The following is an 18,186-nucleotide window of genomic DNA, read 5'->3' on the forward strand; positions in this document are numbered from 1 at the left end:
CAGCAGGCCCTGCTTATCCGTGGTTTTACTTTCAGTGGTTTCTATTACCCACGATATAGTACAGTAAGATATTTTGAGACAGAGACCATGTTTACATATCTTTTATCATAGGATATTACTGTGTTATATTTTATTATTAGTTATTATTGTTAATCTCTTACTGTTCCTATGTAAATTAAACTTTATCACAGGTATGTATGTAGAGGAAAAGACTGTATACTTAAGAGTTCAGTACTTTTGGTAATTTTAGGTATCCAGTAGGATTCTTGGAATCCTTTACAGTTTACAAAATATGTTTATAAGCATCTCATTTGTCTTGCTCTCCAGCACAGCAAACAAGGTAAGAAAGCAGATGGGGGAACTAAGATAAAGAGGGAAAAGAAATTTAGAGGCCAGGTGGTGCCTGTGGCTCAGTGAGTAGGGCGCCGGCCCCATATACCGAAGGTGGCAAGTTCAAACCCAGCCCTGGCCAAACTGCAATAAAAAAAAAAAAAGAAAGAAAGAAAGAAACACTTGACCTACAAAATAAAGACAACGGTTGGGTTATTAAAAAAAAAAGAAAGAAATTTAGAGGCCAAGAGCTAAGATAAATGAAAGGATAAATACTCAAGGACAAGCCTTGCAATTCAAAGCCAGGCACTATTTTTGCTACCACACTATACTACCTCTTTCCCCTCCCCCATTTTTAATTCTTATCTCTCTTTCATGCACCAAGCTAAAGTCTTGATCTCCTCTATAACCTTTCCATTCACTGAAATCACATAGCACTTGTCAGATACCACCTTATACTTACATCTCTTTTAAAAACATAAAATAAGTTATATCATACCCTTGCCTAAAACTCTCCAATGGCTTCTAACTGCATTTAAAATAAAAATAATTCCTTGGGGCGGTGCCTGTGGCTCAATGTGTAGGGCACTGGCCCCATATACCGAGGGTAGCAGGTTCAAACTCGGCCCCAGCCACTTGGGAGGCTGACGTAAAAGAATCACCTAAGCCCAGGAGTTAGAAGTTGCTGTGAGCTGTGTGATGCCATGGCACTCTGCCAAGGCAGAAAAAGTTAGACTCTGCCTCTACAAAAATAATAATGATAATCATTCCTTGGTGTGACCCACAAGACCTAAATTGCCTCTCATGTTTATTACACTCTCCTTTACTTACTAGGCTCCAGCAACACTGGCCTCTTTTCTTATTCTTCAAAAGGTCAAGCTTCTTCTTGAGCTGGTGCTTTAAACGTATTGTTTTCTTTTCCTAGGATGCCTAGATCATCACATGACTGGCCCTTTCTCATCATTCCAACATTACTGCATATTTTATTCACCACAAAACATTTTTCAAATGTTTCTGCAGGTACAGTGTATGAGGAACCAACATGGGAAATTATTACACACGTACTACAAAATAGGAAACTTCCTCTTAGTATAGTCCCTAGTATAGCAGTAATGGATAGTTACACATGCTCATGTACAAGGTGAGTCAACCAAGGTATTTCAGAATTTTTTATGCCAGAACTTTGACTCTGAAAGGAAGTCATTATTATTATTTGCAGTTTTTGGCCGGGGCTGGCTTTGAACCCACCACCTCCAGCATATGGGGCCAGTGCCCTACTCCTTTGAGCCAGATGCCACCTAGGAAGTCATTATTTTTGACTAAAAACTAAAACTAGGCATTTATGAAAAAATGCATAGCTTTCCACTGATTGAGACATGACAAATGATCCCTCCAGGATCAGGAACAAGATAAGGAAGTATGCTCTTCTCACTTCTGTTCAATATTGTAACTGAGGTTCTAGACACTGCAATTAGGTAAGAAAAAGAAATAAAAGGAATCCAGATTAGGAAAAAAAGAAAGAAAACTATTTTTAGGCTCGGCGCCAGCTACATACAATAAGGATGGCAGGTTCAAACCTGCCCCAGGCCAGCTAAACAACCAATGACAACTGCCACAACAACAACAAAAAATAGCCGAGCATTGTGATAGGTGCCTGTAGTCCCAGCTACTTGGGAGGCTGAGGCAAGAGAATCGCTTATATCCTAGAATTTGAGGTTGCTGTGAGCTGTGACACCGTGGCACTCTACCAAGGGTGACGTAGTGAGACTCTGTCTCAAAAAAAAAGAAAAAAAAAGTGGTAGAAAACTATCTTTAGAAGACATAATCTTACATATACAAAATGCATCCACTAAAAGAAGTTAGAATACATGAGTCAGTAATGTGACAGAATAAATACTATATATTAGCAATGAACAATCAAAATGAAATTTTGAAAACAATTCCCATTACAATAACCTTTAAAAGGATATAAAACTTAAGAATTTAACAGAGGCACATGGCTTTTACCCTAAAAACCACAAAACATATTGAAAGACATTAAGAAAATATAAATAAAGGGAAAGGCAGTCCACATTTATGCCTTAGATATAAAATGGCAATAATCCCCAAGTTAACCTAGAGTCATGTCCATCAAAATCTCAGCTGCTTTTTTGCACTAATTGGCAAACTGATCCTAAAACTCAGATGGAAATGCAAAGCATACAAAAAGTCAAAACAATCTTTTAAAAGAACTAAGCTGGGGCCAGGCGTGGTGGCTCACACTTGTAATCCTAGCACTCTGGGAGTCTGAGGTGACTAGATTGCCTGAGCTCAGGAGTTTGAGACCAGCCTGAACAACAGTGAGACCCCATCTCTTTATTTAAAAAAAAAAACTAGCTGGGTGTTATGGCATGTGCCTGTAGTCCCAGCTACTTGAGAGGCTGAGGCAAAAGGATCACTTGACCCAAGAGTTTGAGGTTGCTCTGAGCTATGACGCCACAGCACAACTGAGTTCAACAAAGTGAGACTCAGTCTCAAAAAAAAAAAAAAACTAAGTTGGAAGAGTCATACTTCCTGATTTCAAAAATTATCAGAGTTAGAATAAGCAAGACTATGGTGCTAGCCTAAGGATGAACATATAAACCAGTGAAATAAAATTGATAGACCAGAAACAAACCTTCCCATTTATGAGTTGATTTTCAACAAAAGAGCCAAGACAATTTAATGGATAAAGAACAGTCTTGAACAACTGGACATCCACACACAAAAGAATCAATTTAGACCTCCCTCACCATACACAAAAGCTAACTTTAAATGGACCAAAGAGCTAAAACTATAAACCTTTTATGTTCCTTAATGCCACATTAAAAATTTTTAAAGGAAGACACATAGCTGACTTTTTGCACATTTGCTCAAGCAAACAAGTTCTAACCCACTGAGCATAAACTCTGTTTGTGTTCATGTTTCAGTGAACCATGCCCTAAAATGTGTTTCTGAAGAGAAAAAAATGGAAAGCAGGTGAGAAGAATAGAAGGGAGCTTCGTACTTGATTTGCACAAAAGCACATACTGTGATTAGTCAGCCTCTTGGCAGTTAAGAATTTGTCCATAGTCTAATATTAGAACACATTAATTCAAAAGAAAAAAAAAAAAAGAACACAATAATATCAACAAGTTTTTTTTTAGTTGGAAAACGCTGTGGTGCTGGACATTTTATATCCAAATCAATTTAGTATCACCTATTAGTAGGCACTTAAGGGACATTAAGATTAAAAAGAACCTCAAAGGGCTTACAACCCAAAGGCTAAAGCAAAAACAAAATATTATGGAAATTCTGGTAAACTATGAAAGTCAGAAATGAAGCAAGTCAAAATACTGAGGAAAAACTAATGTCAATTTAGGATTCCATACCCAGCAAGATGATCTTTCAAATGGAAGTTTCTTCAGATATACAAAATAGCAGATCTGCATAAATAAATGTCCAAAGCCATTTCTCAGGCCACAGAAAAATTACAATATATGGAATGAAAAGCATTTGAAAGGGTAAATACTTCAGTAAATATTAGTGACTCTTCTCATTTTAAATTTAAAATGTCCATGTAGCATACACGCATGATACATACATAAAAATAAAACATATGGGTGGCACCTGTGGCTCAAGGAGTAGGGCGCCGGCCCCATATACCGGAGGTGGTGGGTTCAAACCCAGCCCTGGCCAAAAACTGCAAAAAAAAAAAAAAAAAGACAAGAATACTATGAAAGAGTAGAAAATGGAAGTATGCTATCGCAATATTAACATTATACATAAAAGTAAACAGATAAATGGAAGGTGAATATTTTAAAATCAAAAAGAAAATCTTTGTGGGTTAGGGAAAGTTCTTTTTTAACACAAAAGCAAAAATGATAAGAGAAAAAAATGCTAAATTGGTTTTCATCAAAATATTTTTCTCTGTAATTATCGTTAGGGAAAACAAGCTACAGAATGAGGAATAAGTACCCACAAAACATGTGTCTGTATCCAGCATACGTATAAGAACTCTTACATGTCTGTATATAAGAACTCTTACAACTCAGTAAGACAAAAAACTCAATCATGAAGAATATAGACAAAACATTTTTGAGATATGTAATGCAAGATGGGAAATGCAAACAAGCAACATTATTAATCACTAGAGAATTACAACAAAAGAAGAAAAAAAAAAAACAATGAGACACCACTACACATCCATTAGGAGAGCTAAAATCAAAGTTCAAAGACTGACCAAAACAGTAGTCTTAGTGAGAATGTAAAGCATCCGGAATGCTCAAACACTATTGTCTGTAAATAACTTGGCATATAAGAAGTCAAACATCCACTTACTACACAACACAGCAATCCCTCTCCTAACTTTATTCACTCAATAGAAACAAAAAGAAAACATTATACTCCAAAGTTGAGTAGCTTTGTTGTAACAGCCAAAAACTCAAGTCTATCAACTTTAAATAAGCAAATTATGGCATATCTATACAATGGATTATAACTTAAAAATAAAAAGGAATAAACCATTCAAACATCCAACATGTATGAACCTCAAAAGCATCTAAGAAGCCCCACACAAAAGATTACACACTCTATGATGACTGATTTATCCATTCCTATAAATATAGTGACAGAAAGCAAATTAATGTTTGCCACAGACCATGAGTGGGTATAGGGAACTTCTGGGTGCAGAGTAAACATTCTACATCACGATTGTGGTAATGGTTACACAAGTTTATTTATTTGTCAAACCCCATTCAACTGCACACTTAAAACTGGTAAATTTTAATGTATGTAAATTATCTAATAAAACTGACTTTTCAAAAAAAGAAATGAAATATGTTCAATGTACAGTCAGCCTTCCATATTCATGGGTTCTGCATCTGTACTGAACATTTACAGACATTTTTATTTATCATTACTCCCTAATACAGTACAACAATTTACATACCATTTATATCATACCAGGTATTATAAATAATGTAGAGATTATTTAACATATTTGGGAGGAAGTGCATAGACTATATACAAATACTAGGTCATTTTATATCAGGGACTTGAGCATTCTCAAATTCTGGTATCTGAGAGAAATCATGAAATCAATCCCCAATGGACGCCAAAGGACAAATGTACCTAGAAGAGAAAGGAAAAAAACAGACATATTAACTAATGGGAGCCTAGATGTAGTAAGTGTTCACAAAGTTATCTCAGTGCTAAAAGCACTGAGAAACATCACTTCTGAATGAGCATCATAGATAAAATAACACCTAAACAAAGGCTAGAATAAGCAAATAGCACTGGCCAGGGGGGATGATATAAACTAAGATACAGGGGATTACAATTTCATGTTTATGAAATAGTAAACAACCAGTTAGTATGTTATTAGGATATACAGTGAGACATAAAGTAGCTTGGGTCCATCTGGGATGGGAAGCTCTAAATGCCACATTCAAAAATTTGAGTAAAACCAAAAAAAGATACAGAAGGGCCTAAACGATCTTGAGCAAAAAAAAAAGCTGGAAGCAAATACACTATCTGACTCCAAAAATCTATTACAAAGCTTATTAGTATAAGCAAAATAGTATGCAGATCAAGGAAACAGGATAGAAAGCAGAGAAATAAACTCAAGCATTTACAGTCAACTAACATGCCAAGAATATACAAGGGGGAACGACAGCCTCCTCAAAGTGAGACTCTGTCTCTAAAAAAAAAAACACTACTGGAAAAACAAGAGATACATATGCAGAAGAATGAAAATCATGTACAATACAAAAACCAACTCAAAATGGATTAAAGACTTAAAACATAAGAACTAAAACTGGAAAACGACTAGAAGAAAACATAAGAGAAAACCTCCAAGACACTGGTATGGACAAGGATAACTTGGCTATACACCCATAAGCAGAGCAACAAAAATAAATAGAATTACATCAAATTAAAAAGCTTCTCCACAGCAAACTTAACAATTAACAGAGTGAATTCACAATACATGGCCTGCAAAAAATATTTGCAAATCATACATCTGGAAAGGGACTAATATTCAAAATACATAAAAAACTCAAACAACTCAACAGAAACAAAACAATGCAATTAAAAAATGGGCAAAGGACTTAAGGACGTTTCTCAAAAGAAGATCTAAAAATGGCCAACACATATTAAAAAATGCTCGTCATAACTAATCATCTGGAAAATATAAATTAAAATCACTATTCAAACCACCTCACACCTTTTAGAACGTTTATTTTCAAAAAGACAAAAGGTAACATATGCTGGTGAGGGTATAGAGTAGTGATTTTCAACTGATGTGCCAAAGCACACAAGGCGTGTGTGCCAAGGGAGGATCTTAGGTGTGCCACAAAAATGTTTAACGATCATCAATTAAATTATTTTAGAAAGAAATTCAAAGCACAGTAAGTATATTCTTTTTATTCCTCCTTTTTCTGACGAACATAATTTAAGTGTACCACAGAAGTTTAACTACAGGTTCAAGGGTGCTGTGCGACAAAAAAGGTTAAAAAACACTGGTATAGAGAAAAGAGAACAACCCTTGTACACTGTTCATGGGAAAGTATATTAGCATAGCCATTATAGAAAAAAGAATGGAGGTTCCTCAAGAACAAAAACAGGAATTACTATATGATCCAGCAATCCCACCTCAGGGGGTGTGTGTGTATGTGTGTATTCACAGCAACATTATTCATATTAATTTAGACATGGAAGCAACCTAAGTGTCCATCATCGGATGAATAAAGAAAATGTGGTTGAGATTTTAAAAAGAAATTTTTTCATTTACAACAGAAAGATAAATATCACATGATGTCACTTATACAGGGAATCTAAAAGAGTTGAACCCATAAAAGTAAAAAGTAGAATGGTGATTGCCAAAGGCCAGAGGCTAGAGCAAAGGCTGGATGGAGAAAGGGGAGATACTGAGGAAGGGGTACAAAGATTCATAAGAAGAAATAAGTTTTAACGATCTATACACAAAATGATGACTACAATGATGACACTGTATACTTCAATATTGCTTAAAAGTGTAGATTTTGAATATCTTTACCACAAAAATAATTATGTGAAATGATTTTATCTTGATTTATTCACTTCACAGTGTAAACATAAATCAAAACAAAAAGAAACCCCACACTATATCCCATAAATACACACGTTTGCCAATAAAAATCAATTTTTAAAAAAGCTTTGATTCTGTAAATATTTAAATCAAAGTGGAATTTTAAGATTAATTTGAATTCAGAAAGCAAGAAGGGCTCAAAGAGGAAAATCCCAAAAGAAAGCAGACCCAGTAAGAAGGCCCTAGAGATTCCAAAATAAATGAGCTGACTAAAGATCATTTCAAAAGAACTTACAGAACAATCAATTCATTAGAACTGGGAGGGAGAAGAGATAAGTATACTGACACTGGGTGTCTTGGAGAACTATTGCTTTTTAAAACACATGTGCATGTGCACACACTAATCAAAAACATCTTAAAACATATAAATAAGAAATGGTCTGTGAAGCTAGTGAATGATGCCCCATGAATATATCAATGTACACAGGTATGATTTAATAAAAAAAAAAAAAGAACTGAACCACCTAAAAACAAAAACATAATAAATAAGGCTAAAAGAAAAAAGACAAACTCATGAAAAAATATATACTAACATTACAAAAAAGTTAGTAATTCCACTACACAGCTTTTATAAATTAGTAAGAAACAGAAAAGTGAATCCAGAAATTAGATCATCCAACAAAAAAATGAAAAAATACTAAGCCTTACAAGATATCAAAGAAAAGGCTCAGCGAGTTGGGTGGCGCCTGTGGCTCAAAGGAGTAGGGCGCTGGCCCCATATACCAGAGGTTGGGGGTTTAAACCCGGCCCTGCCCAAAAAAAAGAAAGAAAAGGCTCGGCGTCTATAGCACAGTGACCCACGTGCACTGAGGCTGGAGGGTTTGAACTCAGCCCAGGCCAGCTAAACAACAATGATAACTGCAACAAAAATAGCCGGGCATTATGGCAGTCACCTGTAGTCCCAGCTACTTGAGAAGCTAAGGCAAGAGAATCGTGTAAGCCCAAGAGTCTGAGGTTGCTGTGAGCTGTGACACCATAGCACTCTCCCAAGGGCAACAGAGTAAGACTCTGTCTCAAAAAAAAAAAAAAAAAAAGACTATCAAAGAAAAGCAAAAAACCATAATGCAACATACAACAACTCTTAAGTTTTGGTGAAAATGAAGAAATGCTCACTCCCACACAGTTGGGAAATATAAATTGGTAAAAGTTTTCTGAAGGGCAACTTGACAGTGTATCAAAATTACAAATGTGTATACCATTTTTGACTCAATAATTTTACCTCTGGGAAATCCAATCTAGAAGAGATAATGGAACAAGTGCACAAAATATATCTGCTATGTATACATACACATAGCAAAAGTAAAAAATAAAAACCTAAGCATTTATTAAAGCAGATTTGGCCAATTTATGCTTTTCTCATTCAACATAATACTAAGAGCTAACAGAAAAAATATAAAGTACAGGGTATGAAACAGCATTGTAGTATGTCCCCATTTATGTAAAATCCTATGCCCCTGTGCATATATGCATAACAAAGTATAGAAGAATGTTCATCAAAATGTCAGGGGTGATCATCTCAGGTGGCTGGATTCAGGGGACTTTTAATCTCTCATACATATCTGTACTAACTGAAAATTTCTACCTTGCTATTATCTTTGCAAACATACGAAAACCAGTAACAAGTGGTTCCAGAAAAAGAAATGACTCCAAGAGAGATGAAATAATTAATATTAAAAAACTGAGTTTGCAGTCTCAATAAAATATCCCAACGAAAGTGACCCATACAACTGAAAATGCAGAAACAAAAAGTGGGGAGACATTCAGCCCAACTACCGCTTTCAGTTCCTCTCACTATTCTTTTCATTTCCTTTTAAATTCCAATTTTTACCTATATTTTATCTTCTAATTTACATCCATTTCATTTTCCAGATATATTAAGAACAGTAGATTCTCAAAAACTTAGAGGTGTAGAATAAGGAACAAAATCACTACAAACAAGTAATGCTTCTGATTCTAGCTTGGTACTTTTGCTTCCAACATCCACTGCAAGCTTATATATCTCTCCCTCTATAAAACAAAGCAAACCCAAACTAAAAATAACAACAATAAAATGATATCCATAGAAAAAATACAGAGTAAGAAAAAAGGTTAAAATTATCTTAAATATAAATATTAAGCAATTCAATCCTAGCACTCTGGAAGGCCAAGGCTAAGGATCCATCAGGCTCAGGAGTTCAAGACCAGCCTCAGCAAAAGCAAGACTCCTACCAAAAACAGAAAAATTAGCCAGGCGTTATGGCAGGTGCCTACAGGCCCCAACTACTCAGGACGCTGAGGCAGGACGATGACCTGAACCCATATATATATATATGATTTACCCATATAAAGATTACATATATATTAAGCAATTCACTTTCAATGAATTATTCAGCAATACTACATAGCTACATAGACACAAACTTTCAGAATTGGGTAATTAAAGCCTGACATACAGTGTGTTCAGAAAATTTCTCCCTTAAATATAAATTCAAACTCACCAAGAAAAACAGATCATTCATCTTGATCAGTACAAGAAGACAAATGCAAACACTTAGGTAGGAACCTATTCTATTTACATTAAAGTGACTCCCAGCATCTTCTACTTATTCCATTAAAGTAGAAGCTACAAGGGAGATGTTCTTAATTTCTTCCTTATAAACCAAAACAATTATTTGCCTCATCCAAGGGCATATGTGAACCAATTTAGCAAGTAAGTTTAGTGATGCAATCAGTATCTATGCAGATTGGTTTGCTCTAATCTGTAGAGAAAAAAATGTATTTAAAATAAAACACCAATAAATACATTTTGGAATGTGTCCTTTAGGAGGCTGCAATCTAGTAAGGAAAACACAAATGTAGACAGATAAGTAATATCAGAATATTAAATAGAATGCGTAAAAGCTCTCTAACAAAGGGAAAGCAAAGAGCTGAGAGAATAAAGAAAAAGGAATTAACTTTTCCTAGATGGATGAAGGGTTTCAAAATGGTGAGATTTGAGTTGGTTTTGAAAGTTAAGCTGGAGACAGAGAAAAGAAAAAGAGAGTTTGGAAGTGTTCCTTACCATTTTAAGCTGAGAGGACCGCAAGTATAAAAATACAAAGAAATTAAAACGCCTCAGAAAATATTCTGATAGAATAGGGCAGGATCATAAAAGGCATTAACTGATGATGCATTAGAAAATTTAGACTATTTGTATAATGGGAGTGACATCATCTAACAAAGATTTTAAGGAAATGCTCCCGATAATGAAATGGGAAGAAGTGAATGATAATGGTTAACAGGAATTCTAAGCAATTAGAAGTGATAGCCTAGTTCAAATTCTGAAAATAGGGTGCTGGAAATGGAAAAGCACGGGGTGGGTTGAGGGGGGGATGTGATAAAGACTGAGTGTGTATGTGTGTGTGTATGTATGTATGTATGTATGTATGTATGTATGTATGCATATATATATATATCAGGTGAAGTTTGATCAGGGTAGAAGCAAACCACAAGGGTATCTTCTGAAAATAAAAGGAATGGATTACAGCTTTGGAGACTTAAAACAGTAAACTAAATTTCAATCTCCTTTTGTGAGTTTCTGCACTTATCTAGTATCTTATATTTTTGCCACTTTTTGAAACTGTCAAAAATTTCATTCATCTAGGGATATTCAACACATTTCTATTAAGTACATATCAAACCAGTAGCATTTAATGAGTGATAGCTTTTTTTCATTCTGGAATATTTTCATTTCACGTATTTTTCAACATTAGTTTTCAGAATAAAACACTATAAACAATCCGTAACAAGGTACCCCATACAATAGACAAGTTGATATTCATAATTTCATTTATTTATATCTAAGATCCCACTAATTTTTTTCAGGTTTTGAGGTTCTTGATATTATTCCATAATAAAAGTTTCTGCTACTTCTTGGTGGAATAGAACTTCCACACATTTACAGAAAGAACCAAATGTACAAAACAATTCCCTGTACTGATTGTAACTAATCTGATGTCAGTGACTTCAGGTCAAGACATCCCCCTGCAAAACATCAATAACTAAGAATAATTAATGTCTTCAAGAAATGTTTTTAGCCTATCTTTGTAAAGACAAAGTATTAACAGAAAAGACATACACAAGATTTAAACCTCCATACTGTTCATAAAAACTATAAATTAAAACAAATGAGCTGAAGATTCTTTAGGATTTTTTTCTTTAAAATCCTCAAAATACTGGGAAAAAATAGCCAGAGAACAGAAATTAAAAGATAAATACCTGAACAATTGAATTTCAGCAAAACAAGTCATAATGTGAGCCTGATGAGGTTCAACTAATACAGGATGTCACAAAAGTCCCCAATAAAGTTGCCATATATAGAGAACAGAGGAAATTGTAGCTAAATATATCTAAATTTACAAAATATTCATGACAAAATTTTACAAAGAAGTGACCAACAGAGAATAGTTTGTAAAATTTGTAGTAAGTATTCTGTAAATAAAGGTATACCTAGCTACATTTTCCCTGTGTATCATAATTTTATGGGACACCATGTATTAAGATAACGTACTTCAGAATCAGCCCAGAGTTTGAACTCTGGAACACACTAACCTTGAAACAAATCACTGAACTTCTAGAGTTCTTACTTTCCATTCCATTAGTGAGAATGTTTCCAACTACCATACTGGTTTTGGGGGTGAATGTGTGTTAAGTATTTAGGCATGCCCAACACATAAAACACTACAATCAGTGCCAACCCGACCCTTTCCTAAACAGCCCCTCTTTTCAATACATTCTCATATTTATTATAGAGCCAATCAGCAAAATTATGTGACTTTCCACACCCAACAGTCAAGAAAATATGGTAAACAGGTTACACAGGGGTAAAGCAAAGCTAAAAAGAAGTGAACAAAAGAAATGCATGCACTGAGGACCAAAGATACAAATGAAGGCAAAGAGCAGGCTGTGAAGTAGGAGTCAGTAGGATGTGACCCTAAAAAAAAATAAAAAATTTCTATCATGAATTCAAAAAAATAAATTTTTAATGTGTATACATTTTGTTAAAATATCTACATTGGCAATTCATTAATATGTAAGCTCTATGTGGCTGGGAAAAGACCACACTATTTTGTACTGCGTAACACATTGCCTATACTTAAAGAAGTATGTAATCCAGGCCCACAATATTTTGTATGCTCAGTAAACTCCTATTCAACAATTATTTATTAAGAGTGTACTTGTGCCAGAGATACAGTGCTGTCCACTGGAAGAACAATAGTGGTCTAGATAGGCCAGTTGCCTTCATCATGGACCTCACAATCCAACAGTCTATTCATGAAAGAACGTGAACCACATGCCATAATTACTAAATTCTAAATGTAAATAAATTTTTTTCACTAGGCTAGACAACTGACTTCAATTAATTGTTCCTGAACAGAAACAACACATTTGTTTTATACATATATATATATATTTTTTTTTTTTTTTGGAAACAGTCTCAGTTGCCCTGGGGTTGAGTGCGATGGCATCATAGCTCACAGCAACCTCAAACTCCTGGGCTCAAGTGATTCTCTTGCCTCAGCCTCCCAAGTAGCTGGGACTATAGGCACCCGCCACAACACCTGGCTATTTTTTAGATGGGGGGCGGGGTGTCTCTGACCACGCTGGCTCAGGCTGGTCTCCAACTCCTGAGCTCAAGCAATCCACCAGCCTCAGCCTTCCAGTTTGCTAGGATTACAGGCGTGAGCCACCTTGCCCAGCCCAATATATTTATAAATTTTAAGTTTTTCAATCAACTATTTAAGCTGTTCATTCTGAGCCTCACATTTTAAGCAGAACATTCAACAGCCAAGATACAATGTAAAAAATCTGAAAATCATACTTTTTGAAAAATGGAAGTTTTCTGGTGTAGAGAAGAAAATGCTTAGAAGATACAACTGTCTTTGCATTTTAAAGAGCTAAGATACAAGTTTGCTCTGGACCATTCCAAAGGTTAAGGAGCAATGGATAGGAGTGACATGGAGATGATTAGTTTTAATACAATGAATTCTAACAATTCAAGCTGTTTAACAATAATTCAATCACCTTATATGTCTGTGAGGCTGCACACTTTACAAAAGACAAATTTTTTCATTCAATCCTTGAAATAATAATTTTTTAAAAAATGAAGTATTTCCTTGTTACATTTCAGGAAACAATCTCCAAGCGTCTTGCTAAGGAATTGGTCAAACCATCACTAGAACTCAAGACCTAAAGCTAAGGCAACAGGCTGCCTCAAAGTAACCTGCTTTCCACATCTAGATGTACACAGGCACACCCCAAATGACCATCTGTCGGTAATGCTGGCTAAGATATTCTAACACTTCCTCAAATCTAATCAGTGAGAAATACTGGTGGTCAATATAAATACCATGAAAAGATTCGGTGACGAATGATCCTCCAGAATACAAGTTCCGTGGGGGCAATGACTGCCTTCCCTGCTCTATTCCAGCACCTAAAACGTTATCTAGCTTATAGTATGTGCTCAAAAAATATGTGCTAAATATGAGTAATCATACATACTGCTACTATATATAGCATGTATAACAAATACCACTAACACATAATAAAGGACTTTGTGAAAGTATCCAGCAACTAAACACAAAATCCCTTTTAAAACTGCATCACACCCTTTAAAATTGCTACCTAAAGTCTGGAACCTAACAGAATTAGTTTGTAAAACAAATTCAATTGCGAAAAATGCAAACCTTTCTTTTTACGAACCCAAAATATTCTAACTAAAAGTGAAACAAAGTTGGAAAAGTTTTCAAAGGTGATCAATAATCTTTAAAGGCACCCACTAACACTTCTATAAGTGAGCTTCAACACAGTAAGAACAAAATTATACAATTCTTTTGGTATAAGACAAACTCACACTCAGATCTCTACACACATCTTTACATACATTTAGTAGGCTAACACTTCAAAGAGATCTGCTAATTTTACAGACGCATTCACATACTTGATTGATATTCAACATACTTACTTCAAGGTATTTAGCATCCACTTGGCAGTGCTGAAAACTAAGACCAACAGGATAATAACTGTGATTCAAATGTCATTTTGCAGTACCAAACCATCAGGCCTACAATTTCCAAACATGTTAAGGAATATAAGAGGGCAAAATACCGGAAAGTTGTTTTTAATTCACTTTGCTTAATAGGTAAGTATATATCAAGGCATACATTAGTATTCTATAACAAGGCATGACTCTAAAAATTTATAAAAGTTTGACTTTAATTCAAATATACATCATACCTTTTACAGATTTCTGAATAAAAACCCTGATATTTAGAGAGCTAATTAATTTTAAAATAAGCAATAACAGGGTTATATTAGTGTAAGAACCTAAGCCATTCTCTTGGTTACACCTACTAGTAACCAACAGAAAAACCACAATCTTGTCGTTTCTTCCACTTTTTAAACTACGACTTTGAAAGATCAGGTAAAAATGCTATCCCATATAAGAAGATCACTAAACAGGTATCTTGCGCATTTTAAACTATCAGCTCGCACATAAGCTTTTTTCACATATTAAAAAAATTAACTTTACAGAAGGGCTGCTTTTCCTATCCCTGTATTAACTGCATGAAACATTTGCAATCCATCTCTGACATCAGCAGATTTCCCTGTACAATATTAATATTAGTCCCTAAGCTGCAGTCCATTCCTAAATCTCCACCGATAATGTTTCTTCATAAAACTTTCAAAATTAAGACAACTTAAACCACCCACCCCTAGTTTTATCCAAATTGTCCGGGAAAAAGAAAGAGCAGTTCAGAGAAACCTGTTAATATATTAATGCAACAAGTCTACAACTTTGGATTCTTCGTTAGAAATCTTCCCCTTCCAGAACTAGAAGGAAAGTGCGTTCGCCTAGTTGTTTGTCCCTGCGACCCCCTAAAGAGGTGTCACCGGCCCGCAAAAACTGCTCTCCCTACTTGAAGCCCTGTCTCAAGCTGTATTTTCTCATCTAGGTGGACTTGGGAGATTTCGAGGACTGACTGACCACCAACTTTCCCCGCTTCGTAGAGAATTTGGCCAGCGCGGCCAAAAAGCAAACGAGCTGAACTGTGGAACTCACCTGAGCACAGGGCTGTAGGGGCTGCGGGAACGCCGCCAGCTGCTGCTGCTGTAAGGACTCGGGGACACGTCGCCGCCCCGCTCGTAGGAGCTGTGGCGGCTGTAGCTGGGGGAGCGGCGGCGGCTGTAGGGGCTCGGAGAGCGCGGCAGCCTCCGAGAATAGGGGCTGCTTCCACCTCCTGCCGGGCTGGGGGACTTGCGGCTCCTCAGGCTCTGGGAGGCCCTGTGGGACACCGGGCTGTCGTCCCGGCCTCCCAGAGGGCTCAGGGACCGCCGCCGCCTGTAGGCCTTGGGCTCAGTCTTGTCCTCCCGGTAGGCCTTGGGCGGCTCCTTATAGGCCGAAGGAGGCTCCTTAGACGACTTAGTCCGGCTCCGGTGGGTCTTCAAGTCTCGGTCCTTGCGGCTGCTACTGCTGCTAGACGTGGCCGAGGCGCTTTTCCGGCGGCCCCCGCTGCTGCTGCTGCTGCCGCTCTTGGCGGCCTCGACACGTTCCTCGCCGCTATGGCTGTGGCGGCTGCGAGACTTGGAGGCCTCGCTGCCCCCGCGCTGCCCATCCCGCCGCCGATGCTCGCGGTGGCGCTCCTTACTGCGGCCGCTGCTGCTGCGGCGGTCCCGGCGGGGCCTGTGGTCCGACCCCTCCCCGCGCCGCTGGGTGCCGGAGGAGGAGGCCGGACTCCCGCCGCTTCCCCCCGTTCCCCCGGCAGCCGTCGCCGCCGTTGCCGCGCTGGCCCCCCCCAGCAGCAGCCCCTGCTCGGACTGGGAGCTCACATCCTCGTATTCCACCAGCGGGGTCACACCCCCGCCGCTACTAGCACCGCCACCGCCGTCCTGCTGCGGCTGGGGCAGCGAGAAGACCCGACGCTTCTCCGCCTCCTGCCCGGCGCGGGGCCCGCGGCGCCGCTTCTGCCGCCCTCCTGCGCGCCTCTTGCCTCTCGCCAGCCGCTTGACCTCCAGAGGGGGGCCCGGGCTGAAGCAAGAGGAGGAGGCCGCGGCGGCGGCGGCTGCGGCGGCGGCCGTGCCGGGAGCAGCCAGGAAGAGCAGAGGCGGCGGGGGCGGCGGCGGTTGCAGGAGCTGCGGCTGCAGGAGCGGCAACAGCAGCGGCGGCTGCTGAGGGGACAGGAATCGCCTCCGCTTGCGGCGTTCCTCCAACTTCTTCTCCGCCCAGCTCAGGCCCCCGCCTCCCCCCAGCGCCGTGTCCGAGCTGCTCGGCATCGCCTAGAGGCCGCCGCAGAGCGCGGCGCGGGTGCGGCCTCCTCCCGGGTCAGATCTTGGCCATATCCCCCGCCGGAAACCGGAACAGCGGCGACGGCGGAGGGACACCGAGCACCAGGGCCGGCCGGGGGAAGCGCCACGATAATCCGGGTTGGGACTCGGGTCCCTAGGTTCCAGGTCACAGTGGGGTATGCAGCGGCCTCTGGGCCTGAGAGAAGCAAGAATCCAGGCAGCAGAGGTACGGATCGCGCTCGTCGTCCTATCCTCGGCAGCAAAAAACACCAGATGCCCTGAGCGCTGACCTGCGGGGGAGTCCGGAGTCCTCCAAGTGCCCCAGGGGTGGGGGAGCGGTCTCGGCCGCCCTTTCGGGTCCGGCAGCGCAACGCGGAAGTACCACCTTCGTCGCCGCTTCACTCCATCGCGCCCTGACGTTGGGTGCGAGTTGAGGGGAGGAGAGTGGGCGAGACAACAACACGCCTCCGCCGCCTCCTCCTTCGCGTCGACGTCGTCCTCCTGTGGTGGCGGCGACACACCGCAGGCGCCTCGGAAGTGGCCCGGGCCTGACAACAACTCCCGGCCTAGGGCCTTGCGCACTCTGCGGCCCGCGAGGATGGGCGGCGGGGCGGGGCGGGGCGGAGCGGAGCGGAGCGGAGCGGGGGCGACCAGGCTGCGGCTCACGGTTGGGGCAGCGAGTGTGCGGGGCTGGGCGGGGGGCTGTTTCCGGGGAGATGGGGCGGGGGCGTTTCTGAGTCTGTAGCGGTGGGCACCGGCCCTGACTTTCTTCTTCCTTTGCCACCGCCGCAAGCAAAGGTGACGGAGCTACCCCTTTCCTCTGCTCCCCCCTGCACGAGGAAGCTCCTGGTGTGCGCGGCCGGACCCGGCTTGCTCCTCCCCTTCCCTCTCCGCTCCTCGTCAGAAGGAGGGAGGGCGATGGGATTTGCTGGTTGGACCCTAACCTCCACAACCCCTCCTTCTTGCCTCGCTCTTACGGCTTTTCCCCCTCGGCCCTGACGCAAGGCCGGGAGCGCGCACGCACGTCACGCTCAGAGAAAGCCGAAGATGAGTGGTGGGGGGGACAAGGGAGGCGGGAACAAAATTGCCGCGTACTAGCGTGCTCGCTCCCGCCAGGGACCGGCCGGCCGCACCGGAAGTGGCGTAAGTAGAAACCGCTCCGCTTCCGGTGAGGGTGGGACTGTGTGTGAAGAAGGATTAAAGAAAGGAGAATAGTCGTGCGACGCCCATTGCTGTCGCTTTAGACTCAGTGATCGTTCTCTTGTGGTGCTTGTTGCTACCGTCCAGCGCGCGATGCCTTCCCGGCTTTCTGTATACGCCGCGCTGCTTGCCTGCTGAGTGAAAGGTCACGGCGAGAACAAGAATCTCTGGAGACTTTAAGAGAAATAACGCTGTTAGTGGCCTCTGGCCCGGCAGAAACCTCATTG

The 18,186-nt window shown here is 40.1% G+C and overlaps 1 protein-coding gene across 1 annotated transcript in view; it reads right to left on the bottom strand.

The window, feature by feature from the left end:
* Positions 1–17,840, bottom strand: part of CDK13 (cyclin dependent kinase 13) — a 146,212-nt gene extending 128,372 nt beyond the window's left edge. Inside the window, exon 1 of the mRNA XM_053609715.1 lies at positions 15,537–17,840. Within this exon, the coding sequence (XP_053465690.1) occupies positions 15,537–16,747 (1,211 nt within the window). The 5' untranslated portion in view covers positions 16,748–17,840. The remainder of the gene's footprint in view (positions 1–15,536) is intronic.
* Positions 17,841–18,186: the final 346 nt, after the last annotated feature.

The sequence above is a fragment of the Nycticebus coucang genome, chromosome 11, assembly GCF_027406575.1.
Source record: "Nycticebus coucang isolate mNycCou1 chromosome 11, mNycCou1.pri, whole genome shotgun sequence".
NCBI lineage: Eukaryota > Metazoa > Chordata > Mammalia > Primates > Lorisidae > Nycticebus > Nycticebus coucang.